Source organism: Tamandua tetradactyla, chromosome 4, assembly GCF_023851605.1.
Source record: "Tamandua tetradactyla isolate mTamTet1 chromosome 4, mTamTet1.pri, whole genome shotgun sequence".
Lineage (NCBI taxonomy): Eukaryota > Metazoa > Chordata > Mammalia > Pilosa > Myrmecophagidae > Tamandua > Tamandua tetradactyla.
This window is the reverse complement of record NC_135330.1, coordinates 104,711,941-104,739,388: the sequence shown is the minus strand read 5'-3', so window position 1 is coordinate 104,739,388 and position 27,448 is coordinate 104,711,941. Positions and strand designations below refer to the sequence as shown.

Below are 27,448 nucleotides of genomic sequence, written 5' to 3'. Positions count from 1 at the left end.
AAAATTTGTATTATTTGCCTTATGACAGAACTCTTATTTGAGATTTACTAAATGATAAAGAGATTTCCATTAGTAAATAGAAAATTACATGTTTCAGCTCTTAAGGTAGAATGTTATACATGGCATAATATTTTCCAGTGATGTGACTATTTCTCTGGGCTAAAAACCACTGGTCTGAGTGAAAAGTTAGTTTAATCTGCTAATGGCAAAAGTTAACTTGTAGTCCCTCTACTGGTTGACTTTGTCCTAGCAGAGGGTGTGTGAGTGTGATTTTATAATTATGATAAAAACTTTATCACTTTATGGCCAACGCAAATTTTGAGGAAATTTTACTAATATGGATTGTCCCCAAATTTAGTGATTTCATGAACATGGTTTTAAGAATAAAAATATAAAGTAATTGCTTTCAAAGGTAAGAATTTGAGAGTTATTGAGCTGCAGAGGCTTGGCACCAGATAGCATAGTATTTTCCAGTTAATAACATTGTATTAAAGTGATTAAATCATAACTGTAACTTAAAGTTTTGAAAAGGTAATTTACCTTTTATAAACACATGAAAAAGAATAATCTCTTGATCCTGGCAAACAATCTTAGTTTGCTGGATAAAAACCAAGGTTGATGAAGATGCTAGTTATTTTGCTCCCACCAAGAGTGAGTGAACAAGGCAGAAGACAGACTGTGAAATTATCATAGGAAAAAGAAAATTTAACACATGATATTGTGATAACAGTATATTCACACAGAGAAGAATGAACCCCCAGCATGCCAAAAAAGAAAAATTGTACATAGGGAAACCTGAAGCAACATGTTTTCTTTACCGAGGCCTTTTTATTGGTAATTAGGAAATTTATGCTTATATAAATTTGTTAATTTCAAGTATTTCTATGTAGAAGTAGGAAGACTTCCAGAAGAAATAAATAAAAAACAAACAGAACCTACCACCTTTTGTGTATAAATGACATTCATTTAGTATACCCTGATTTTTATATTATCTAATATTATTGCTTTTTTAAGTGTGATCTTGGCCAAACTCATCTTAGGAAGGGATTATAGTCACAACAGGGTATAATTAAATCAGCGCAAAGATTTTTTTTATAACTTTTTTCTTCCTTTGATTTTTATATGAATTTCCAAAATTCAAAGCTATTAAAAAACATTATTTTATCTTGTGTTTGTATACGTACCCTTAGAAAATTGGTTGAAGTTTATACTTTTTTCAGTAGTAAACACTTATAAACCGTATTTTGTTGTTTCAGTGTGTTTGCGTTGAACGAAAGTATATTGATTTAAATAGAGAAAAGTTGGCAGACAAGGAATTAGCAACAGGAAAGGAAGTAAAGAAATAGTTCCGTAGTTAATTTCAGTGCAGCAGAATATATTAAAAACCACACAACCCACCATACGTGATTGAAACACCATTGTTGGGTGAATACGGCACAACCTGTGTTGATGTTGAATTGTATCCAAGAGAATTCAACTGCTACCAGTAGAACCTCTAGATGCCGCAAAAAGATTGATTTAGAGTTGGAAGGTTTACAAGATTATGGCCGCTTATCTGGTTATATCATTTAATCTCCCTGAGTATTTTATGTCCCCCAGTTTTTAGGGTCAAATGCTATGTGTTTGTTGAACAAATATATGTGTTCTATTGCTGTGAAGAGCCTGCTTATTACAGTAACTACAGGCATAGCTTCTGTGGAGAGTGTGAAATAATGGTAATATTCTAAAGTTGCAGCTAAAAGCTTTGTTTTATCTTGAAAAAATTGATGTTGATTTTTATGTTTGAATGTAACATAAATAGGTTTAATAACTCAAAGACTTTGCCAAGTTTTAATTCGCTTTAACTTAAATTTACACATTTTGGTCCTTTAAAAAATATGTATTATTTTTTTGGTGGGCATCATCAGCCATAAAGGTCTTATTACGTGGTTAATTGTTGTGAAATTATTAGTATGACTAATTCTCTGTCCTAAGAGGGGTATTTCGCAGTGTGCTTACTCAGGAATAAAAATGGATGGGTGTCAGACATTTGATTGCAAGATCTGACATTGACTCCTGTTAAAATGTATAGGCAATACAGAAGATTCTATTTACTAGTATTTGAGCCATGGTGTGGTGACTTGTATATCTGTTTTTGAAAGGCAGCAAGTGAGCAAAAGTAGTTTCCACTTAAGGGTGAATGTTAAATATGTAGTTTTGAAGAAGGCGAGGCATCCTTGATTTTCTTTATCTCCTTTTGTCAATTTTTGAGTTAAAATGCTATTGGCTGAGGGCAAGAAAGTGAGGAGAGTTTCTTAGTATATATGAATATGTATGTATTATGTTTGTATATATATATATATATATATATATATATATATGCTGGATGTACAGTATCCACTCAGTACATGTTTGAAGACTTATGTGAATGAGGAGACAGTGGAGTGGCTGGCTGGAAAACCATGCAAGAAAGATGGTGTTTCCCTTTTATACCCGTGTAGCCCAGCTGATTGATGAATTATGGATTGAGTTTGGGAAGCACTGATTTATATTGAGGTAAAGGTAACACACACACACACACACACATATACACTTTCTAAGGCTTGTTGAAATTTGAGTAAATTCTAAATCTGCTTAGTTTTTGTTTAGTCCTGTGGAAGAAATATGACCTGATCCCTGTCTTTGTATGTTCAAACACGTGATACAGATACATACAAGATGATCTCTATCTAGCTATCTATCTGATTATATGAGAGAGAAAGATAGATGCTTTAGGGACGGTGTATTCAAAATGTACACCATGAAACCTCTCCATATATATCAGTTTTATTTGAAGAAATATTTATCTTTTTCTTTAATTAAAACTTGAAAATGACCACTATTAGAATTTGGAGAGGGGTGAGGGAGGAAGTTTTATTGAAGGCTGTTGTAGTCAGGGAAGGGATCATGGAAGAAAAGGAAGATGTAAACTGGGCCTTAGAGAATGAATAGGAATTGGATAGATTGTGGTAGGGAAAAGACAGTGTTTCACTTGAGGGAAACAAAGAAGATCTGCATTATTAGAGTTGTAATGTTTCCCAAAATGTATTCCATTTAACATGAGTATTGTAGAGGAGGAAAAGAAGGTAAATTAATTCTTATTTTCTTCTTGTAAGACTTTTGTGACATTTAAATGGTATTCTGCATTTGAAATCTTCTAGAGGATGAGATATTACATTCAATATATTTTAATTTTATTTGACCAGAGGACGCTTTTTCCTGGAACCGTTGTTTCTTGGGCACCAGTTTGAATAATATATGTGCCACTTAGAAATTGTGTTGCTCGATCAAGATACTTAATCTACCAGGTCTCCCACCCCACCCCCCATTTTATAATGATGATCGTATAATTGCTGTATGTGGAAAGTATAAATTGATTCAACAAATGTTGAATACATACTGTAATATGCTAGGAATTGAGTAATAGAAATGGAGGGGTTATAGGACTCTAAAATATTTTATGTGCGTATGACCCTCTACATCCCTACAATTCTAGCCTGCAATCTTGTTAGAAATGCAGACTCTTAGGCTCTTATCTTGGGCTTACTGAATCAGAATTGCATTTTTTCAACATCTCCGACTGGTTCATTGCACATTGAAGCTTGTCACGCTCTTGTCCATCACATCCAGCAAAAGTTCAGTCAGTCTTTCCTTGAACATCCTTACTAGCCGAGAATTTGATATCTTCCATTTTAAACACAAGGTTTATGCTCTTGCAGCTTACACCCTTGGGTCCTGTTCTGTTAGCCTTTAAATCTTAATGTTAGAACAGACTTCTAGACTGTATTAAGGAGCTCTCAGAATGTGTTTAATATCTCAAATTGAGAACCTTTAATGTGTAACAGGCAAGCTTGTGTTTAGCTGAGCCCCTCACAGAATGTGTCACTGAGAACTGATCATAATACTCGAGTGGCTTGTCCAGAGATTTGAATGAAAATGATTTACATAGATAAAGAGAGTATTTGAGAGCTTGGTATCACTGTCCTGTAGCCTCTGCTACTCGTAATTTGTATTCTGCCAGCACTCTTATAAGTAACCATTTTTAATTTAAACTTTCATTTTGTTAAGCTCAGAATAGCCCTAGTGTTGTTATAACCCTTCCACCTGTATACCTTCACTTTAGACACTTCAGTTATGGCATAGGTTGAGTTATGGCAATATTCACCTGCTATTTTGTCTTCCTTTTAAAGAGAATTTCTCAGCAAAAATGGTCTATTACTGGGATTTGTAATATCTTAATGTAAAATTACATTCCACATTACAGAAATTAGTAAATATTTTAATTACAAAAATATAGGTGTTCATTGTAAAAATCAAACAATACAAAAGTGAATAGAGTAATCCCACTTCTTCAGGGTTAACCACTACTTAGTTTGTATGTCCTTCTAAACCTTTTTTAAATGTATAAATATGTATATACTACATATAAAATGTATTTGATCTTTTTTAAACTTTTTTTATTGTATAGTGTAACATATATACAGAGCAAAGAAATAAGAAAGCAGTAGTTTTTAAAGCACTGTTCAACAAATAGTTACAGGACAGATCCCAGAGTGTGTCTTGGATTACCATACCATCCTCTCATTTTTCCTTTGAGCTGCTGCAGAATATAGGAGGCTAGAAGGCTTAAATATTTTTTTTATCATCACAATTGACTTTTTTTTCTTTTTTTGTGAAAAATAACATATGCAGAAAAGCAATAAATTTCAAAGCACAGAACCACAATTAGTTGTAGAACAGATTTCAGAGTTTGACATGGGTTACATTAATTCCACAATTTTATGTTTTTACTTTTAGCTGCTCTAAGATACTGGAGACTAAAAGAACAGTTTAATGATTCAGTAGTCATATTCATTTGTTAAATCCTATCTTTTCCGTGTAACTCCACCATCACCTTTGATCTTTCTATCCCTCTCTTTAGGGGTGTTTGGGCTGTGACCATTTTGACTTTTTCATGTTGGAAGGGTCTGTCAGTATATGGGGTTGGGAAATGGAACTATCTGATGTTCTGGGGAGGCTGGGCTCTCTAGGTTTCAGGACTTATCTGGACCAGAGACCCATCTGGAGGTTGTGGGTTTCTGGAAAGTTACACTAGTGCATGGTACTCTTGTGGAGTCTTATATATTACCCTAGGTGATCTTTAGAATTGGCTGGAATGGTCCCGGTTGGGGTTTGGCAGATTATGATAGGTAGCAACATCTGACTTAAGCTTGCTTAAGAGCAACCTCCAGAATAGCTTCTCGACTCTATTTGCACTCTCTCAGCCACTGATACTTTCTTAGATACACTTCTTTTCCCCTTTTGGTCAGGATGAAGTTGTAGATTCCACAGTGCCAGGTCTGAATTCATCCCTGGGAGTCATCTCCCATGCCATCAGGGAGACTTTGACTCCTGGATGGCATGTTCCATATAGTGGGGAGGGCAGTGATTTCATTTGCAGAGTTGGGCTTAGAGAGAATGAGGGCACATCTGAGCAATAAAAGCGGTCCTCCAGAAGTAACTCTTAGGCATACCTAGAGGTAGACTAAGCTTCTCCACTGCCTACATAAGCTTCACAAGAGTAAGCCTCAAGATCAAGGACATGGCTTATTGCTTTAGATGTTCCTAAAGTTTGACACAGTGTCAGGGGATTCCCTGATGGTAAAGTTTAATAGTTCCATATTTTTTCTTCCATCCCTCAAGGGACTTTGCCAATACTTTTTGGTCATCTGCTTAATATACTCTAGGATGTATCCAGGCATCACGTTAAGCTATACAGGATTAAAGACCCTCTTTCTTATTCTGGACTCCCTGTGGTGTTTCAGTTGTTCAAATGAGCTATACAGAGAGGTTGAGTTAGATTATGTGCCAAAGAAAATTTCAGTTCCAAACCAAATAAACCTTTCTTCCTTTGGTCTCAAAGCATATTTGTGGTTCTAAAATATAGACAATGTCTTCCTTACCCCTGTGTTTTGAATTTGTATTTGACTTTTTAACTCAGAAAAATTGTATTCCAAAGACTAACCTTAATGTGATTAATGTGCTTTTGACTTTAGGGAAGAAACCCTTTTTTCTTGGAGCCAGCAATAATTATTACAATTACTGATGGGAGCAAGTTGACTACTACCAGTGGAGTACAGGATGAGGTAAGCTTTGCTTATATTAGCATGGGTTATGCAAATGCAGTTAAAATCTTTATGTATTATGCACTGTAGAATATGTACCACCTTAAATACATTCTATCTTTGATGTGTTCTAGAGTCATCACACCTTCTAGGGCTCATATCTGCCTTCTTTGTGACTTTTAGCAGTGGGTCTCCAAATTTTCTTGCATAGGAATCCCTTCTGTGAATATATGTGCATGTATGAATTTATATGAGGGTAACAGTGTAGTCTACGTAGTAAATATTAGAGAAGTAAATTTCTTATATTCAGGTTAAAAAAAATGAAAACACTATTCTAAAAATTTTTTCCCATATTTCAATGGATTGTATGTGAACTCTACTGTGGAGAGCTCTAGATTAGCATACAGCAGTCAGAAGAGGGTTAAAATGAGGAAAAGTGAAGATTTTTGGACATCTTTATGTTTTATAAGTCAAATACAGTATGGTTTGTTGCTAACCTTGACTCTTACTAGTATGCATCTTTCCTAGTGTAAAGGGTTGGTTGTGTGTGATGTGGTAGGGTGAATACAACAGATTTTTTTTTTTAACTTTAAAATGTTTTTATTTTAGTATTTGATGTACACTTGAACATTTTATTTATTTTTAAATACATGTTGACATACAAAGGAGATTGTTTAGACTGCTTTCTTTACTGTTTGCATTTGCTTTAGAATCTTAATTTTCGTCATTTTTGATTAAGGGCTTGATTAAACAGGAAAAGTATAGTTTTAAGTTCAGTAATTTTTATAATTGTATTCATATATGTGATATTGTAGAATGCAAATTGGACATGGAATCATAACATTTTAGCAGTTAACTTCATACCAGTCACCTAGCTTTCCTAAGTCTGTATGCTTATCTATAAAATAAAGATGTTGATTCTTGTCTTGCCACATAGGGTTACTGGAAGTCTGTGCATGTGAAATTGCTTGGTGGGCTTTAAAGAAAAGAACATAGTATTGTTCTGTCATGGAATAATGGAACCAGTAAAGAATTTTAACAGCCTGATCTTGATTTGGGGGAAGAGCTATAATTGTTTGAACAGTTGATATAAATCTTAAAAATAAAGTTCAAAGGTGTAGGGAGTTTTATAATTTATAATTAAATAATTTATATTCTACACACATTTGATAGTCTTTGAATGCTCTGTAACTGAATTTAATTGATTAGTTTTTGGACTTTCTTCAACTTTATTGATATGTATAGCCAATTATGTCCTGACACTATTGGGAATGATAGACTTTAATTATATCTGAAATGAGCAAGCAATAGAAATATTACTTAGCTTTGAATTTGAAACTCTCAAATTAATTTTTCCCACTTTCCCTTCCTTTTGAAAAATTTAAATGAAAGAAAGACTGAGGATCAGTAATAAGGTCAGGAATATATTGATAAGGGGCCATAATAATTGTTTTGTTTTCATCCTGAATGCTTTTGGTTGACTTGTACTTATGACCATAGAATAATTATTTTTCTTTTCGTTGTAAAATATTCCTGCATGTGAGATTATCTATTTGGTTTATCTGTCTTAACTGCTTTTGTAGAAATACCCTTTGTAATGTGATATGTTTTCTTCATATACATCTGGATCTGTTTTTGTTTATAATGATTTTATGAGACTTCCTCCTACTTTTTCATATATTTTGAATATTTTCATATATATTGATTGTTTGCATTGTTATATTAAGTGTAATAGTCATTAGGCCCAAAATTGAGTACTGCTCCTACTTGTTATCTGAAGTGGAAGGTTCATTTTTTTTAAGGGAAAGGTTTATTTTGGCTGTGAAGTTGAAACATAGGCCTGTGAGGTGTTTTGGTTTTCAAGTTTAGTTATGTCTTTGATCGTTTTCATTTTAATGTCCCATAAGACTAATCTTGTGGGGCATAGAGAGAATGTACTCCGGATGTACATATTGTTGAAACTTAGGTTTTGCTAAAATATTGTGAAATACTGGTCTAATCGAGCCTGAATAATTATATGATTCATTTTAAAGAGCCATTCTATTACAAAAAGCATAAAGATGCTTTTGTTTTGCTCTTGTGGGTGTGTGTTTTTGTGGGTACCCACTAGAATATCATCTGTATTGTAATTTGTATTAGGGAATAACAAACCATTTTGTCTTAGTGTTTCTTTCTCTTTAAATATCCCAAACTTTGCTTTTGGCAAAACTTGAGTCTTTTTGGATTTAGTAAGTGAATGAATGCAGCAGTAATTTCTGCATTAAGTGTGTGTGTGTGTGTGTGTGTTATTCTGGGTTGGCTGTAGCTGCTATTTATGTGACCTGTTGCTATTTATGGAGTTTTGCATTCCACCCGTGATATCCTATGCTCAAGAGTCCTGTTAGCTAACACGGTGCACTAGTTGCATCCGTTCTATTAGTGCCAATTTTCAGGAATAAGTTTTTCTGATTTTAAAATCATCCTCATAGCATATAAGGAAATTCAGAGCTTAGCATCTAGTCTTGCCTTTTATTTTACAAATGAGGACATTGAGATCCAGGGTGGTAAAGTGATTGATTGTCCCAAGGTTAAGACATTCATTACTGCCAAACTCTAGATTAGAATTTATCTAAATTCTAAAGAAGACATTGCAGCCCCTTGAACAGTGCTTTTTTTCTGGTACTGTTCTTCTGCAGCACCTTTGATTCTGTGTTTTTGTGTGTTCTTAAAATTTACCTTCTATTTACCTGATTTTCTTGTTTGTCCACATTATAAAACAGTGATACAGTTATTCTGTTTTTTATACAGTGTTCCATTAACTCAGTGTTCTACGGCTTCTGGGCAAAGAGGATAACAGAAATTAATAAGATGAATTTCTGGTTAAGTTTAGTCTCATGGGCGAGATTAAACAGTTTTATGAATGATGAAATAAAGATATATAACTATGTGTATGGGAGCACTGAAGAGGGAAGGTTAAACAGCACCAATTTTGTGCATCTGTTAAGTGCTGTGTAATGTGAATTTTTATAGTCATAAATCATTTTTGATTGGTTGAATTCCAGGATCTCGTGGATGATTTGGAGAAGGTGTGGCTCTAGTACACATCTGTGAACCTGACAGAGAAGACTGGTTATAAAGTTGTTTTGAGCCGAGAAAATAGTTAGTGGAAAAATTTACATTGTCTCTTCACCTGGCTAAGTCCATTTTTGGTACAGACCAAAAATGACTCAATTAATAACTTGTTTGTCATAAGAATATAGGGATACCATCTTCTCTGTAATAGCTCACCACTTGGCAATGTGTTATGTTTGCGAAAGAAGAGTAATGGCATTGTATCTCAGGTGGAAATCAGGAGGTGTCTGATCATTTTAAATCAATTCATGACTTTAATTTTAGCCTCATTTAATCAAAGTCCAAGTCATTCTTTGAGGTGTCATGAATGTGTTTCTAGTTTAGAACTTTTGGTTTCTGTGTCTAAATTTTTGATGACCACTTGGTTTGAAATTGTATGTGTGTGATTTTGTCTCTTATTTTTTAATGCAGCTGTGGGAAAAGTGGTTGTTTGCAATATTTTCACTTTTTGAGGGAGTGAGGTAGACAGGACTTTGAATTCTGACACGCAAGAAAACTCTTGCTTATCTTCAAAGTAGTAATCTTTATATTAGAGGTAGTAATACCTGTGGCCAAATATTCATAGTACAATTTATCATCTTTACTTAATGATGTATTAAATGCTTTGGTAAAATCAACAAATAATATAATTATTTAAAAAATGTTTCTGGTTTTTATTCCCTGCAAAGATCCTCTCTCTAACTGCTTTACAGTGGGAAACTCTTCTGTACTAAGATTCAGGAACAGGTGGCTAGCTATATTGCTCAATAAAGCGGCCCAGAAGAAATCATGCCAGTATCTTAGTGATGAATGGCATTCCAGAATAGTGTAGCAGTTATTTTTCCCTTCCTTGAAAGTGCTAGTAGTAGTATTATCTTTCAAATACTGAAATTTCTATATGCTGAAGAATCCTTCTACATCTCTTCATCATTGTTACAATTACCTTGGAGACTAACATTCTAAAGAAGTTATTTCCAGTAAAAAAAAAAAAAACCCTTTTGGGTTTTAACATGAAGCAATTTTGCCTTCTTAGTAGCTTTCCTAGCTTCTTAAGACCAACTATCAGGCATTGATTGCATCTACTTCTTTTTTTTTTTTTAATTGAGAAATCTTGAGACACATACTTTCTATGCATAGTGCAACAGTGACTCACAGTATCATTATATAGTTGTGTGTTCATCACCATGATCAATTTTCAGAACTTTTGCATCATTCTAGAAAAAGAAATAAAAAGAGAAAAGACTCATACATGCCATATACCTTTCCCCTCCTTCTCATCCACCACTAGTGTTCCATTTACCCAATTTATTTTACCCTGTTTCCCCCCTATTCTTTATTTATATTCATATTTTCTACTCACCTGTCCATATCCTGCATATAAGGAGCATCAGACACAAGGTTTTCACAATCACGCAGTCACATTGTAAACGTAATATCTTTATATAATTGCCTTCAGGAATCTGGGATACTGGAACACAGCTCAACAATTTCAGGTATTTCCCTCTAGCCACTCCAGTACACCATAAACTGAAAAGGGATATCTGTATAATGCATAAGAATAACCTCCAGGATAACTTCTTAACTCTGTTTGAAATCTCTCAGCCACTGAAACTTTATTTTGTCTCATTTCTCTCTTTCCCCTTTTGGTCAAGAAGACTTTCTCAATCTCTTGATGCTGGCTCCTAGCTTGACCCAGGCTTTCTGTCTCACGTTGCCAGGAAGATTTACACCCCTGAGAGTCATGTCACACTTAGGAGGAAAGGCAGTTCACATGCTGAGTTGGCTTAGAGTGAGAGGTCACATCTGGGCAACAAAAGAGATTCTCTGGGGGTTACTCTTAGGCCTAATTTTGAGTAGGCTTAGCCTTTCCTTTGCAGGAATAAGTTTCATAGGGGTCAACCCCAAAATTGAGGACTCAGCCTTTTGATTTGGTTATCCCCACTGCTTGCAAGAGTATTCGAAATTCTCCAAATGGAGAAGTTGAGTATTTCCTCCTCTCTCTTCATTCCCCAAAGGGGACTTTGTAAGTACTTCTTTAGTCACTGCCCAGATTGCTCTGGGATTTATTGGGGCATCACACTAACCTGGACAAAGTAACAGAATCTCACTCCCTATTCAAAATTTCATGTACTTACGGTGTTCAACTAAATTGACCATAGAAGTTAAATTAGGAGATGGCATTACCCAAAATATAAATTTTGCAGCAAATAAACATCTCTCCTTTTAGTCTTACCCAGAAGTTGAAGTTTTAAACTATGGACAACGTCCTTTATTCTGATCTACCCTTGTCCTATCCAGATCAGCTTCATTCATATCTCTAGTTGAAGTCTAATCCCTTTTTCAACCTTTTAAACAGTTCCTACTCACCACTACTACTCACTTACACTGTTGCAAAGCTCTGACTCTGAGTCACAGGTGTCACATAGGTACCCAAAGTTTTTGGGAAAGATTATGTTGTATACAAACAGCTCAGGAGCTCAGAATTTAGAATTAACAGTTACACCTCATGAATATATGTGACTGCTGTAAGAGCTTACAATCTAGGACCCTTTATAATAGGCCCCAGCCTGATCACCCATGCTCTTGACTTTAGTTCATCAAATTTTTAAATTAAAGTTATTCCATATGATTGAGGCATGACAATGTTTGTCTTTTTTTCCTGACATTTCATTCAACATACAGCTCTTAGGGTTCATTTACCTAGTTGCATGCCTCACAACTTCATTCCTTCTTGTGGCTGCTCAGTAGTCCATTGTATGTATACACCATAATTCCCCTTTCTGCTTTTTTTTCTTAACATCTTTAACTTTTTAATTTAGAAATAATTTACAGAAAAGTTGGCTAAGATAATGCAAAAAACTCCTATATACCCTTTATCCAGATCTAGATTTCTAACATTACCTTCTGCATCTACTTTTATAACTTCTTGCGGCAGGTGTTCAATAATGGAAAAGGCTAATAGAGAATGAGTGTCTGGGTTAGTTCTGTGTATTCATATGACTACAGATCAGGGTCTTACCTTTTAACTTGTCATTTCTCAAAAGTTGATGGAAAGGTCCACCAGTCTTTTTTGGTGTGTATGAAATTAGTAAATTATTTAATAGATCCTTTTGGAAATCTCCATATTATGGAAAAAATAGATAAATACAGAGCCATACACAAGCGAGTATAAATTCCTCCCATTTTGAAAAAAATAACATTGAGTTGTATTTCCCAAATATTTGACTGAAGCTGTTTAACATAAATGTATGAACTTAATTCCTTAGGTAGCTGGCATGGACACTGGCTCCACAGGACCCCTGAATTATAAAATTAGCACATTCAGAACACTAATTCTCATTCCTTTCTGTTCCACCCTCAGGTTCAATATTACCAAGAACATGAATATACTCTTCTCATCCTTTTAATTAAACCTTTCATGTGTCTCTGAAACTTAAAGTCATCCTTTAAATAATTTAGGAATGTTTGGCTTCTTACACCCTATCTCTTGTATTTTAGGTTACAAAATCTCATTTAAGTGCAGAGAAGAGAATATTATGTGCTCTCTAAAGAGTATCACTTGCAAATTCCCCAGGAGGAGGAGGTCATGACTTTCTTCTCTGTGCTCCCCTGGATGTTTCCAACCTCTACCATTATAGCAGTTATATAGTATCATATTGTGTATGTTGGCTTCTGTCCCGTTCTTAAAATACATATTTTAGGAGTGCATGTTTCAATGCTTAGAGAAAAAAAAGAAGAGACTTTTACATAAATTAATCTGAACATATTTTTCTCTTCCCAGTATTGAAAGATCTTGGACATGAGAATGGTGTCTTATTAAATCCTATCTATATACTGTATCTGTTTGAAAAAATATATTTAATCTAAAGCAGAATTTGGTACACTATGACCCATGGATCAAACCTGGCCTTTTGCCTGTTTTTGTACAGCCTACCAACTAAGATTGTTTTTTTTTCTTTTTTTTGTGAAAAAAAAAAAACATGCAAAACAATAAATTTCAAAGCACATCAATCGCAACACTTAGTTGTAGCACAAATTTCAGAGTTTGGTGTGGGCTACAATTCCATAATTTTAAGTTTAATTGTAGCTGCTCTAAGATACTGGAGACTAAAAGAAATATCAATATGGTTCAGCAATCATACTCATTTGTATACTTCTCTGTGTAAGTCCACCATCACTTTTGACCCTTCTTGCACTCTTGAGCGGTAGCCCACCAGTTTTTGAGATGTGGGTTGGTATTGGCAGTAATTTTTCAGATTATTTTATCAATGTGTGATTTTTTTTCTTAACTGGAAAGGATCTGTAATTATGGTTTGCATTTAACTCTTAATGTTCTACACTGAATAAAAGACAATCTAGAATTTTTTGTAGTCTTTTTCTAGTATCTGGAAGTGATTTGGAAATCACATTTCCTTTTTCTCCTTACCTATAAGTTATTTCACTAAAATCACAAAAACATGTCAAAGACTGTCAGAACTCTGTTTTTTTAATTTCAGAATTCTGTGAGTGAGGACTGTAAATATATTAAAATAGTTGCTTTTTTCCAGGATTTAGAATTTTGGAGGATGTTTTTCTTTTTTTAAAAAGACCAGTAAGGAATCTCAAGGGATACTGTTGCAATATGATAGAATGTATTCGAATCTGTTTCTGAGTTTTCCTATATACATACCACTTAGTAGAGGTGCCTCTTCATTATTGATGTAGCCAGGGTCTGGGTAGGAATCTTAAGGTTAGCTCCTGACTAACTGATTTGTGATTCAAAGGCTCTAGCTACACGTACAACATTATTGTATGTTAGTCTCTTCAATTCAGCTTTCCAAGAACACTTAATAAGAATTTGTTGGATGTAGATCATTTGCATTTTCTTTTTCTATCCATATTTTTGGCCCTGTTCTCTCAACCCTTGGGGTTATTACTTCTGGTTTGCTATAGAAATGTATAAATTTTCAATTATTAGTTTATTCTAAACATAATTAAAAGATAATTAAAATGCCTAATTAAAAGAAGTTGAAATATTTCAATTAAATGTCTATGGTGAATATTCAGCAATTCTCATTTTTGTAATACTCTTATCAGATATACTTTTTTTTGAGGTCATGTGGTAAGAAAGACTTAAGGAATGTTTCTAGACATAAATAACAGTAGAGAAACTAAAAAGAAATGCTGGCTGTTCTCTCTTTAATGAAGCTGTATGGCTGTAATAACTAACCCAATCTACTATCTAGAATTCTGTGGTAGGATGTATCAAAATTGTTTTTATTCAGAGGGTGAAGCATCTTCACCCTGCCTTTATTAGCCTGTCAGAACTAATAAGCAATTAGAGTCTCTACATATGTAAGGAAATTTCATTTAGAAATGTTTCTGTTACTCTCTGATTCTAGCTCTTCAATTCCATATATAAACTACTGTGATATTTAGAACAGATGCTTTTATTTTTTAAATTATTTTTAATGTAATTTATACTATATAGTCCATCTAAAGTATGCAATTACATATCATCACATAATTGTAATTGTGCATTCATCACGTAGTTGTGCATGCAACACCACAATTTTAGAACATTTTCATTACTCAAAACAAAACAAACCTCAAATTATCCCATACCTATTATTATTGATCCCCCACATTGATCCCTACCATTGGTGTGATACATTTGTAACTGTTGATGGAAGAATATTAAAAAAATTACTGTTCACTATAGTCTATAGTTAGGAATAGGTGCATTTTCCCCCATATATCCCTTTATTATTAACTCCTTGTAATAGCGACGTACATTTGCTCTAGTTCATGAAGGAACTTTTTAATATTTATACTATTAATCACAGTCATTGTCTGCCATAGGGTTCACTGTGTTGTACAGTCCCTTGTTTTAACTTCTAGCTTTTCTTCTAGTGCCATATGTTACTCTAAGCTTCCCCTTACAATCACAATCATACACATAACTTAGTGCTGTTAATTATGCCCACCATAATGTGCTACCATCACCTCTATTCAATTCCAAACATATAAATTCAATCTAATTAAAAATTTTGCACATATTAAGCAAGTGGTCCCTGTTCAAGCCTCATTCTATCTCTTGGTAACCTATATTCTGGATTTTGTCTCTATAAGTTTACATATTATAATTAGTTCGTATTAGTGAGATGATATGATATTTGTACCTGACTTATTTCACTCAACATTAATGTCCTCAAATTTAATCTGTGTTGTTGCATGCTTCAAGGACTTCATTCCTTCTTACTGCTGGATAATATTCCATCATATGTGCATGCCACATTTTGTTAATCCATTCATCAGTTGATAGACACCTGGGTTGTTTTCATCTTTTTTGGCAATTTGTGAATACTGTTGTGAACATTGGTATGCAAAATATCTGTTCAAGTCTCTGCTTTTAGGTCTTCAGGGTATATACTAGGTAGCGGGATCACCAGATTATGGCAGCTCTGTACTAAGCTTTCTGAGGAACCGCCAAACCATCTTCCACAGTGTCTGTACCATTTTACATTCCCACCAAACAGAAATAAGTGTTCGGTTTCTCTACATCTGTTCTAGTTTGCTAGCTGCCGGAATGCAATATATCAGAAACAGAATGTCTTTTTTTTTCACATGGGCAGCACTGGGAGTTGAACCTGGGTCCTCTGGCATGGCATTCTTGCCTGCTGAGCCACTGTGGCCCACCCAGAATGGCTTTTAAAAAGGGGAGTTTAATAAGTTGCTAGTTTACTGTTCTAAGGCCGAGAAAATGTCCCAGTTAAAAGAAGTCTATAGAAATATCCAATCTAAGGCATCCAGGTAAAGATACTTTGGTTCAAGAAGGCTGATGAAGCTCGGGGTTTCTTTCTCAAGTGAAAAGGCACATGGTGAACACAGTCAGGGCTTTTCTCTCATCTGGAAAGGCACATGGCGAACACGGCATCATCTGCTAGCTTCTTCTGGCTTCCTGTTTAGTGAAGCTTCTCAGGAGGCATTTTCCTTCTTCATCTCCAAAGGTTGCTGGCTGGTGGACTCTCTGCTTTGTGGTGCTGCAGCGTTCTCTGCTCTCTCCAAATCTCCTGTTCTCCAAAACATTTCCTCTTTTGTAGAACTCCAATAAACCAATCAAGACCCACCCAAATGGGTGGAGACATGTTGTCCCCTAATCCATTTTAACAACCGCTCTCGACTAAATCACATTATCCAGGGAGATGATCTGATTACAGTTTCAAACATACAGTATTGAATAGGAATTATTCTACCTTTATGAAATGGGATTTTGATTAAAACATGGCTTTTCTAGGGGGCACACTTCCTTTCAAACCAGCACAACATCCTCTCCAACACTTGTAGTTTCCTGTTTGTTTAATAGTGGCTGTTCTTTGTAGGTGTGAGATGATATCTCATTGTGGTTTTGATTTGCATTTCCCTAATAATTAGTAAAGTTGAGCATCTTTTTATGTGCTCTTTAGCTGCCAGTGTTTCCTCTTTGGAAAAAACATCTATTCATGTCTTTTGCTTATTTTGTAATTGGGTTGCCTTTTTATTGTTGTTGTAGGCCTTCTTTATATGTTCTACATGTATTAAACCCGTATCAGATGTGTGGTTTCCAGATATTTTCATTAAGTCAGTTGCATTTTCACCCTTTTGACAAAGTCCTTTGGAGCACAAAAGTATCCAGTTTTGAGGCAGTCCCATTTATCTGTTTTTTTTCTTTCATTGCTTGTGCTTTGAGTGTAAGGTCTAAGAAACTACCACCTATCACTGGGTCTTGAAGATGCTTACCTACATTTTCTTCTAGGAATTTTATGGTTCTGGCTTTTATATTTAGGCCTTTGATTGATTTTGAGTTACTTTTTGTGTAGGGTGTGAAAAAGGGGTCCTCTTTCATTCTGTTGGCTGTAGATGTTCAGTTCTCCAAACACCATTTACTGAAGAAACTGTTCTGTCCCAGTTGAGTGGACTTGGGAGCCTTGTCAGAAACCAGTTGACCATAGATCTGAGGGTCTTTTTCTGAACTTTCAGTTCAGTTCCATTGATCAATATGTATATTTTTATGCCAGTACCATGCTGTTTTCTTTTTCTAATGTTTATAGCATATTTAGTCATATAGCCCCAAATGGAAGTCGTCCAGTTTTCCATCAGTAGGAGAATGTATGAACAATTGGTAGTAATTCATAAAATTGAAAATTCCTAAATATTAAGAAATATTCAGGGCGGGCCATGGTGGCTCAGCAGGCAGAGTTCTCGCCTGCCATGCTGGAGACCCGAGTTTGATTCCCGGTCCCTGCCCATGCAAAAAAAATATATACAGCATTCTTATACTGAGTGAAGGAAGCCTTATACAACAGAGTAGAACTGTTGCTTTCTTTTGGGGTGCATCAAAATCACCTAGGGTGCTTTAGAACATATACGTACTTCAACTCCAACTTTGGCAAATTTTGTTCAGTTGATCTGTCAGAGACTTGGAAGCTGTGTTTTTAAAAATGTCCCAGTTGATTCTGATGCAAAGTCAGATTTGGAAAGCATAGAACACAATATAATTGCAAATAAAAAAAAAACCTACACCAAAAGCATGTGATAATGAACACCTTTAGCAAAACAAATTACAAATGTTTTTAACTTACAAGGTCAGCAAAACATGATTTGTTTAAGATAAAAATAATTAATTCCTGACCTTTAAATTTGTTAGTCTCGGGCATGAGTTTCAAAGGAATATGAAATTGACCTTCTGTGGCTATAGAGAAGATAGAGGATCTTCTCTAATGTTTTTGGTAGTGTTTAGGATAGATTATGGATAGCCTGAAAATATTAACTTCTGTGCCTGCCATCAACCTGTAGTTATTGCTTTATGGTTTACTATTTTGACATGACTCTTTTTAGACTGAGTACAAGTTGGGGTTTTAGGGGAGAAAGGGCAGGAATTAACATTATTTGCTATGTACTTGCTCTCCCTGGCTTCGGAGTTTTTGTACAAAAAAGGACCGTGTGGTATTCTGTTATCCTTGCTAAGTTAAAATGCCAGGTCTGAATGTTCGTATCAGTAGCATCATTTAAAAATATATATATATATATACCCGACCCAGGTGAGAGCCATTTATAAGGAATTGGTGATAGTTAAATGTAATTTTTGCTTTCTAGAGATTTGCTGCTAAAATATCCTTCGAGAATGAATTCTTCAGATTTTGAAACATTAGAATATATTTTAGATGAATTCAGCAGCAGTCTTTCCTGTGCTACATAGTAACTTTGGTTGTATACAAGAATAGTGGCATCACAGTACATTACTATTTGGTACTATTAATGTTCTGCATTATGGGGCCACAGAAATGGAATTAAGCAAGGATTTTGCTCCTAGAAAATTGTCACAGGAGACAGGCAAGTAAGTAAGCAGTGATATACTGTATTGAGATAAATCTTGTGGCAGAATGAGAAGGTTCTGAGAGAGCATAAAGAGAGGAGCTAAGTTTTAAGGGATGGATAGGGAATTGGATCCTGACATTTCAGAAAGAAGGGACAGTGTGTGTGCAGAAGTGATTCCATGAAAACCATGGGTTGGGAGATCATAAATGATATGACTGGAGTATTCTGTGGGAGGGGAGGATCCCTGAAGTGTAGGTAGAGGCCAGGTGATACCCCACTGAGGAGGATATGTTAATATCTGTGGGTGGGTTACTAAAGACTGTAAGTAGGTAAGTAATGACATGAACAGATTTGCATTTTAATATGGCTCCTCTGCCAACTAAAGGTGAAGGAGGATGGGTTGAAAGGTGGTAACATGGGAAGAATTAGCAAACTACCTGTAACAACCCAAGAAAAACATGAGGAGTGTCAGAACTAAGCCAGTAGGGGACAGTAAGGTAGAGATCTGAGAGGTAGGTCAAAGATTTTCTCTTGTCTTTGGACATTTTGTTAGGAAACAAGTTTGGAAATTTGAAAACACAGAAACTAAGACAATTTTATCTCTGAACTCCTATAATTAGAATTTTTTTTGGAAGCAAATTAAATAATAAGTCTCAAATCATCTTATTATGTGTTTACCAACTTTTTGGCATTGGACTTGTCAGAGCATGAGAATGAGAGGATCGTGTGTGTGTGTGTGTGTGTGTTTGTGTGTTTGTGTAGTGTTCCTTGTGCTGTGTTAGATCAGCCAAGAAATGCAGCTCACAATTGTTACTATTTAAGACTAGGAGTGATTGGTTAACAGGTGTGAGTGATGGCACTGGCAATTTTCTGTTAAATGCAGCCTGTTAAGTATGTTTCACATTACATTTTGAAAGAATGAAAATGCTGAGTATTTGGTCTTTGAACCAGGCATCCTTATAACCCTTAGGCAGCCCGTTTTAGGAATTCCTGATTATACTGATGTAGCTGCGTTTTCATAATTAGTTACCTTATTTAATTTCTACTTTGAGTTGTTCCTTTCAGACTTATTACATTGTGTTAGTAGGAATACTCATTTCTGTTAGTGCAGGAATAAGTTTTGGCAGTGAGTGGAAGAATGTTGACACTATGGTGTTTATATCCAGGCAAAGGAGACATTTTATCTAGGGAAGGGTAGTTTGGTATATTTTTCCCCACGTTCTGTCTTTTCAGGTTGAATTACTGATTTTTCCCCCTTTGTTTTGTTTGTTGTGGTTTTGATGTTTTTTTTCCTTTCAGCTAAAGGAGCAGCCCAGTGGTTTTCAAGAATTGCTAAAGTGCACTGACTGTCTCATGCTGACTGGTGCCTCAGGGAGGGTCGTGATTCCTGGGTACAGGATCGACCTGGTCCTGGATGTCACCGCAAGCAGTCAGATCGTGGGGAAATGCCTTGTCTAATGGCTAGCCTTCCTCAAAAGTCTGATGCTAGTCATCTCAGAAGGCCTCAGAAAAAGCCTTAAAGGTGAGCAGAGTAGAGTGTAGTTTTCTCTGGGGGCTGTGACTATTTGTTGGAGAATCTGATTCAACATAGAATGACAACCCTAACCTGATAAAGGCAGATTCAGTTGGTAAATTAACTTTCAACTTATAATTTGTTGATGATGATGATCAGACCCCAACTTTTGAATTATGAGAAACCACTACTTAAGAGCTGTTCGGTGAGGAATTATTTAGTATTTCCTGGGCTCTTCAGAGCCTTAGGGTAGTATCATAGTTAGGGGACACTTTGGTTACAAAATTACATCAAGTCATTAAATAAAGATAGCTATTTAAAAAGTGTAGTCATTGAGGTATTCTCTTAGTATGTATATTTATCATATTAATTATGTATCAGGCAATTGAGTTTTAGGAATTAGAAAGACAGATTTATATTTGTCTGTCTCAAAACACTTTTTTAAAAACATAGCCATCTTATAAGCAGTTTGGATTTATGTAGCTCATGTTTTATTGAATTCAACTTGAAGAATATTAACTACCTGTATTATTTGAATAACAGATCTTTAGCCCCATAAAAACATTCTTTTGAGATGCTTCTGTTATTTTGGTTTGATAATTCTAGGCCTCTTTGCAATTTATGGAACTCATGTAATACCTTTATTGCTAAAGTTTCAAATAGACTCTAAAACTTGTCCTAAAACTTACTGTCTTTGTTTTTTGTTGTTGCTGTGTGTTTATTTGATCGAGCACCTGTATTAGTAACAAAATCTGGAGCATGCAGCCTCCCCAATGTATGTATATTTTTAAATTTAGAAAGTATATACATTACTGCTGTGCTAATATGTTATTAAATTAGAAAACATAAATAGAATTAGAAATTTAAAAGGAAGAGAGAAAGAAATCTGTACAGAGGAAGTTGTGATATTTTCTTCCCCCACACCAAGGGTTGTTATGTATACCAGATGTTAGCAAGCTTATTTTTGAAAGGACCAGAGAGTAAATTCATACTTTAGGCTCTATGGCCCATGTGGTCTCAGTTGTAGTTATTTACCTCTGTCATTGTAGGGAAAAGCAGCCATGAAAAAGGCATTATAAACAATGAGTTTGTGTTCTGGTAAAGTTTTATTTCTAGCAACAGGTGGTGGGCTAAATTTGGGTGGTGGGCCATTGCTTGCTGACCCCTGGTATGTGTCCTATTTTGTAGACCACGGCTCTGACCTTGAAGCTGTGTTATACTACTTCTGATATGTCTCTTTCGCCATTAGTTTTAGAATAGACTTTATCTCTTCTCTCGGTATTCTTTGGTGAAGTGAGCAGCAGGATGCTAGTAGTCAGAATGTGTTCACCGTAGTTGAACAAACAGCTGAAATACTAGTGATGTTCAGAAACTGGGTTAGATGCTGGAGTCATGAGTTCAGTAAGAGAGATGGGAAACCATTATGGCATGGTTATAAGAAGTAAAATGAATAAAAGTACTGCACTGTTAACTGTGGTGGTACAGTTGAGAAAGTGAGGTTGAAGGTGGTGCTAGGAAATGAAGTCCTGAGTTGGTCTCTGAAAGTTGAATTTGCAAGCAAGTGGGTGCAAAGACATAAAGGTGATAGAGAGGGGGAGGAAGTGTAGGTCTTGGCCTTTGCATTGACAGCTGGTAAAGTGTTGAGGAGAGAAGCAGTAGGAAATGAAACTGGTCAGCATAGCCTGGCCCTTTGTTTATGCTCTGCCGAAGAAGCTTGGCTTTGCTTTACAGTGATCATGGAACCATTAAAACATAGTGTTTTAAAAAGATAGCAACAGTAGTGTGGAATTTACAAAGGATGGAGTTTTTGGCAACGCATCCTTTTTTTTTTTTAACATCCTTGTGAGAGAGAACACAATGTCTTGTAGGTTATTTTATAGCAGACTTAAAGATATTTGAAATACTGTTTAGCAATAAAAGGGAATGAATTTGTGACATGCTACAACGTGGAAAGTGCTGAAACAGTCACAGAAGCTAGATGCAAAAGATCACGTAAATTGTAGATTCCATGTAAAATGAAATGTCCAGAGAATAGATTCATGGTTGCCTGGGGGTGGCCTGGGGACTGATTGCAAATGAGCATGGGGGATCTTTTTGGGGTGATGGAGATATTTAAAAACTGGACAGTGGCAATAGTTGCACAGCTCTGTAAATTTACTAAAAATCATTGACGTACACTTTTAAGACGGTTGAATTTTATGTTGGCTATTGTGTCTCAGTAAAGCTGTCAAAACATAGAAAGAAACCAGGTTATTGAATTTTATAGAATTCACTTTGTTAATAATTTTGTAATTTCTCTTATTACATGTGATATGGGGAGAACCTTCTTAAATGCTTACGTTGGATAATATTATTTAAAAGCAAGAAATAGCCTAAGAGAAATTTGCTTGATTTTTTTTTTTCAAGGAAATAATTGCTAAAGAAATACCTGAAGTATAATGCTTTTAAATTTATAATGTTGTCTCATAATTTTGTCATAGAAAGTGAATTTGAAAATACAAAGAAATTGGAAAACAGTTCATTTAACTCAGTAAATGTTTATTGAAGGCCTACCTATATGCTAGACACTTTCTTAGTAACATTGCGAAAGATTCTCATAATAATGTTTTAAGTTGCTGGCTACGAAACTAATTCATGATGGTTTAGCATAATCATTACAATATATGGATACAACTTAATCGAAGAAGTTTTTATTGTTTGCAAGGTAATTTTACATCTCATTTAAATCTCAACAATTGTGTGAAAGTAAAGAAAATGCGTATTAGTAGAGCTGACTCCTTCCAGTAAGAGACCGAGTTGGCCCTTACTCTCCTCCCCTTCCCTCCACCCCTTTTTTAACCCAAGTCCATTGCTCTTTACACCCTAGTGTGTGATTTTTAAAACCAGTGGTGTGCGGTGTAGATGGACATAAAGATGAATGGAATAGAATTGAGAGTCCAAAAATAAATTCACACATTTATGGTCAATTGATTTCTGACAAGGGTGCCAAGACAATTCAATGGGGAAAGAATAGTTTCTTCAGCAAATGGTACTGGGACAAGAGGATATCAGCATGCAGGAGCATGAAGTTAGGTCTTTACCTGATACAGTATACAAAAATTAAATCAAAATGGATCAAAGAACTAAATGTAAGAGCTAAGATAACAAGAGTCTTAGAAGAAAGAAAACAGGTGTAAATTTTCATGACATTGGATTAGGCAAAGTTTTCTTAGGTATGGCACCAAGAGCACAGACAAAGGGAAAAATAAATAAATTGGACTCATCAAAATAAAAATTTTTAATGCTTCAAAGGACTGATCTATCAGGAAAATGAAAACTTAAAGAGTTGGAGAAGATACTTTGCAAACCATTTACCTCATAATGGTGTAGTGTCTAGAATATATAAAGAACTATTAAAACTCAAAAATAAAATGAGAACCCAGTTAAAAAATGTGCAAAGAATTTGCATAGACGTTTCTCTAGAGAAGATATACAAATGGCCAGTAAGCACATGAAAAGGTGTTTACCGTCATTAGTCATAGGCAAATCAAAATCATAAAGTGATACCCCTTCAGAGGTACTAGAATGGTTATAATAAGAAAGACAGATAGTAGCAAGTGTTGATGAGGATGCAGAGTAATTGGAATTATCGTTCATATGGTACTGGTAGGAATGCACAATGATGTAACCACCTTGGAAAGCAGTTGGTGCTTCCTCAAAAAGTTAAACATAGTGTTACTATATGATCCAGCAGTTCCACTCCTAGGTATGTGTCCAAGAGAATTAGAAACATATGTTCTCTGAAAACAAAACAAAACAAAACATATATCCATCTGAAACCTGTACAATAATGTTTATGGTAGCATTATTCATAATAGCCAAAAAGTAGAAACAATCCAAATCTCTTTCAGCTGATAAGTAGAGAAACAAAATGTAGTATAGCCACACAATGGAATATTACTCAGCAATAAAAGGAATGATATGCTGACTCATGCTACTGCATGGAGAAACTTTGGAAGCCAGACACGAAAGGGACCATGTTGTGTGCACATAGTTCCATAGATAGGAAACCTCCAACATAGGCGAATTCATAGAGTTAAGTAGGTGTTGCTAGGAGCAGAGGGAAGAGGGGAACGGCAGTGGGTTTAGAGTTTCTTTCTTGGGTGATGCAAATGTTCTGAAATAAAATTGTAGTAGTTGTACAGTTCTGCCTTCCTAGCTCAGCCATTTAAAAAAAAATTGCAGTAAAAGAAATGAGGGCGGGCCTCAGTGGCTCAGCAGACAGAATTCTCGCCTGCCATACTGGAGACCTGGTTTTGATTCCTCGTGTCTGCCCATGTTAAAAAAAAAAAAAAAGGAGAAAAACAAAAACCTATCTTTACCCCTGCCTGCTCTATTTCCCTCTCTAGTGATTTCCATCTACTGCAAAATTTAGAAACAATTTCTGATATTTTATTGACTTCCCCCTTCCTTTTACTCGGTTTATTACAATCTGGCTTCTGATTTTCTAGAAATCTTAACAAGGTCACTCATCTTTTTCTCATCTTTCAAATCCAATTGTTGAATTTTAGTTTTTCTCTTTGATGTTTTGTCAGCGCTACTGAACATTCTTTTTTAAAAACTTCTCTAGGCTTCTATGTTTATACTCCCTTGCTGTTCCTTTGGCTTTCTGTGGTTTATAGACCTCATTCTTTTTTTTTTTTTTTTGATATTTTTATTGAGATATCTTTATACACGTACAGTCCATCCAAAGTGTAGAATCAGTGGCTCACAATATCATCACATAGTTGTGTAATCACTCCAGAAAAAGAAATAAAAAGAAAAAAAGGAGAAATTCATATTTCCCATATCCCTTCCCCTCTCTCTCATTGACCATTAGTATTTTAGTCTACCCAATTTTTTTTTACCCCTTATCTGCGCGCCCCCCCATTATTTATTTATTTTTGTCCTTTTTTTTTACTTGTCTGGCCATACCCTGGATAAAGGGAACAATCAGACAAGGTTTTCACAATCACACAGTCACACTGTAAAAGCTACGTGGTTAAACAGTCAAGTCTTTAAGAATCAAGGCTGCTGGAAATACAGTTTCAGGTACGTTCCTCTGTAGGTCTCATTCTTTTTTATTTATTTTTTATTATGAACAACAAACATACATATAAACATTTCGATTAACATGGTTACAATCAATGGCTCACAATATCATCACATAGCTTTGTATTCATCATCATGATCATTTTTTTGAACATTTGCATCCCTCCTGCAAAAGAAATAACTCATACATGCCATACCCCTTACTCCTCCCTCTCATTGACCACTGATATTTCAATCTACTCAATTTATTTTTTTTTAACATAACAGCATACAAACACGAACATTCGTACAATATGATCATTCCATTCTTGGTATATAACCAATAACTCATAATATCATCCCATAGTTGTATATTCATCACCATGATCATTTCTTAGAACATTTGCATCAATTCAGAGAAAGAAAAAAGAAAAAAAACTCATACATACCATACCACTTAGCCCTCCCTCTCGTTGAGTACTAGTATTTCCATCTACCCAATATATTTTAGCCTTTGTTTTCCCATACCCCTTACCACTGCCTTTTATTGATTACTAGCATTTCAATCTATTAAATGTATTTTACATTTGTTCCCCCTAGTTATTTATTTTTAATCCATATGTTTTACTCATCTGTCTGTACTATAGATAAAAGGAGCATCAGACACAAGTTTTTCACAATCACATAGTCACATTGCGAAAGCTATATCATTATACAGATCATCAAATCTGCTTTGCTAGTCTTTTTATCTCTAGCTGGGCTTTTTTCTTTTTAAAGCGGTTTTATTGAGATAAATTCACATACCGTGCAGTCCATCTAAATTGTATAACCAGTGTCCTCTAGTATATCACAGAGTTGTGCATTCATTATCACCACCAGTTCTAGAACGTTTTCATCCCAAGAGGGTTCACTGTGTTATACAGTCCCATGTTTCATTTTCCGTTGATATGCATGACTCTAAACTTCCTTTTTCAACCACAGTCATACCCACATCATCACTAGTTAGCTATACTCACTATAATGTGTTCCCATCAATCCCATTTATTTCCAAACATTTGTAATCAAACTTCTTTCATATTCTGCACAAATTAAGTATCAGCTCCCCATTCTCTGCCCTCATTCTGTCTTCTGGTGACTTATGTTCTAGATTTTAACACCATGAGTTTGCTAGTTATATTTAGTTCATATTAGTGAGATCTTAAAATATTTGTCCTTTTGTGTCTGACTTACTTCATTCAGCATAATGTCCTCAAGGTTCATCCATGTTGTCGTGTGTCTTGACTTTATTGCTTCTTAGAGCTGCATCCTATTCCATCCAAAATCATACCACGTTTTGTTTACCGTTTATGGGTTGATAGACACCTGTGCTGTTTCCATCTTTTGGCAATTGTAAATAATGCCGCTGTGAACATTAGTTATACAAATGTCCGTTCTCTTCCCTGCTTTCAGTTCTTCTGAGTATGTACCTAGTAGTGGAATTGCCAGATCAGTTTTATAATTCGCTTTCCGAGGAACCACTAAATTCTCTTCCACAGTGGCTGTACCTGTCTACATTCCCACCAGCAGTGAATAAGTGTTCCTGTTTGTCTACGTCCTTTCCAATGCTTGCAGGTTTTTGTTTTTTTTTTTTTTTAAATAATGGCCATTCTAGTAGGTGTAAATGATATCTCATTGTGGTTTTAATTTGCATTTCCCTAATAGCTAGTGATGTTGAACATCTTTTCATGTGCTTTTTAGCCATGTGTATATCTTCTTGGGAAAAATATCTATTTGTGTCTTTTGCCCAATCTTTTAATTAGGTTGTTTGTCTTTTATTGTTTAGTTGTAGGATGTTTTTTTATATCCTAGGTATTAAACTCTTATTGGATATGTGGTATCCAAACATTTTCTCCCATTGAGTAAGTTGCCTTTTCTCTTCTTGTCAAAATTCTTTGAAGCACAAAAATAATTCAGTTTTGAGGCGGTCCCTTTATCTATTTATTCCTTCGTTGTTCATGCTTTGGGTGTAAGGTCTAAGATACCACCTCCTACTCCAAGATCTTGAAGATGCTTATCTCCATTTTCTTCTAGGAGTTTTGTGGTTCTAACTTTTATATTTAGGTCTTTGATCAATTATGAGTTAATTTTTGTCTAGGGTGTGAAATAGGGGTCCTCTTTCATTTTTTTGAGTATGGATATCTAGTTTTCCCAGCATAACTGTCCCAGTGGATGAACTCGGCAGCCTTGCCAAAAATCAGTTGACTATAGATGTGATGGTCTATTTCTGAATTCTTAATTAAGTCCATGGTCAATATGTTTATTTTTATGCTAATACCATGCTGTTTTTATCACTAGCTTT

General features: G+C 35.1%; 1 protein-coding gene across 3 annotated transcripts in view; it reads left to right on the top strand.

Annotated features, from left to right (window-relative positions):
- The window catches only part of INTS6 (integrator complex subunit 6), a 112,887-nt gene that overhangs the window by 14,404 nt on the left and 71,035 nt on the right, over nucleotides 1-27,448 (top strand). For 2 of the 3 annotated variants that reach the window (XM_077158117.1, XM_077158116.1), the window contains one exon: nucleotides 6,054-6,143. In XM_077158117.1, coding sequence (XP_077014232.1) covers nucleotides 6,054-6,143 — 90 coding nt within the window. Of the gene's footprint in view, nucleotides 1-6,053; nucleotides 6,144-19,919; nucleotides 20,071-27,448 lie in introns of those variants that run through there. The other variant, XM_077158118.1, reaches the window with a different exon arrangement.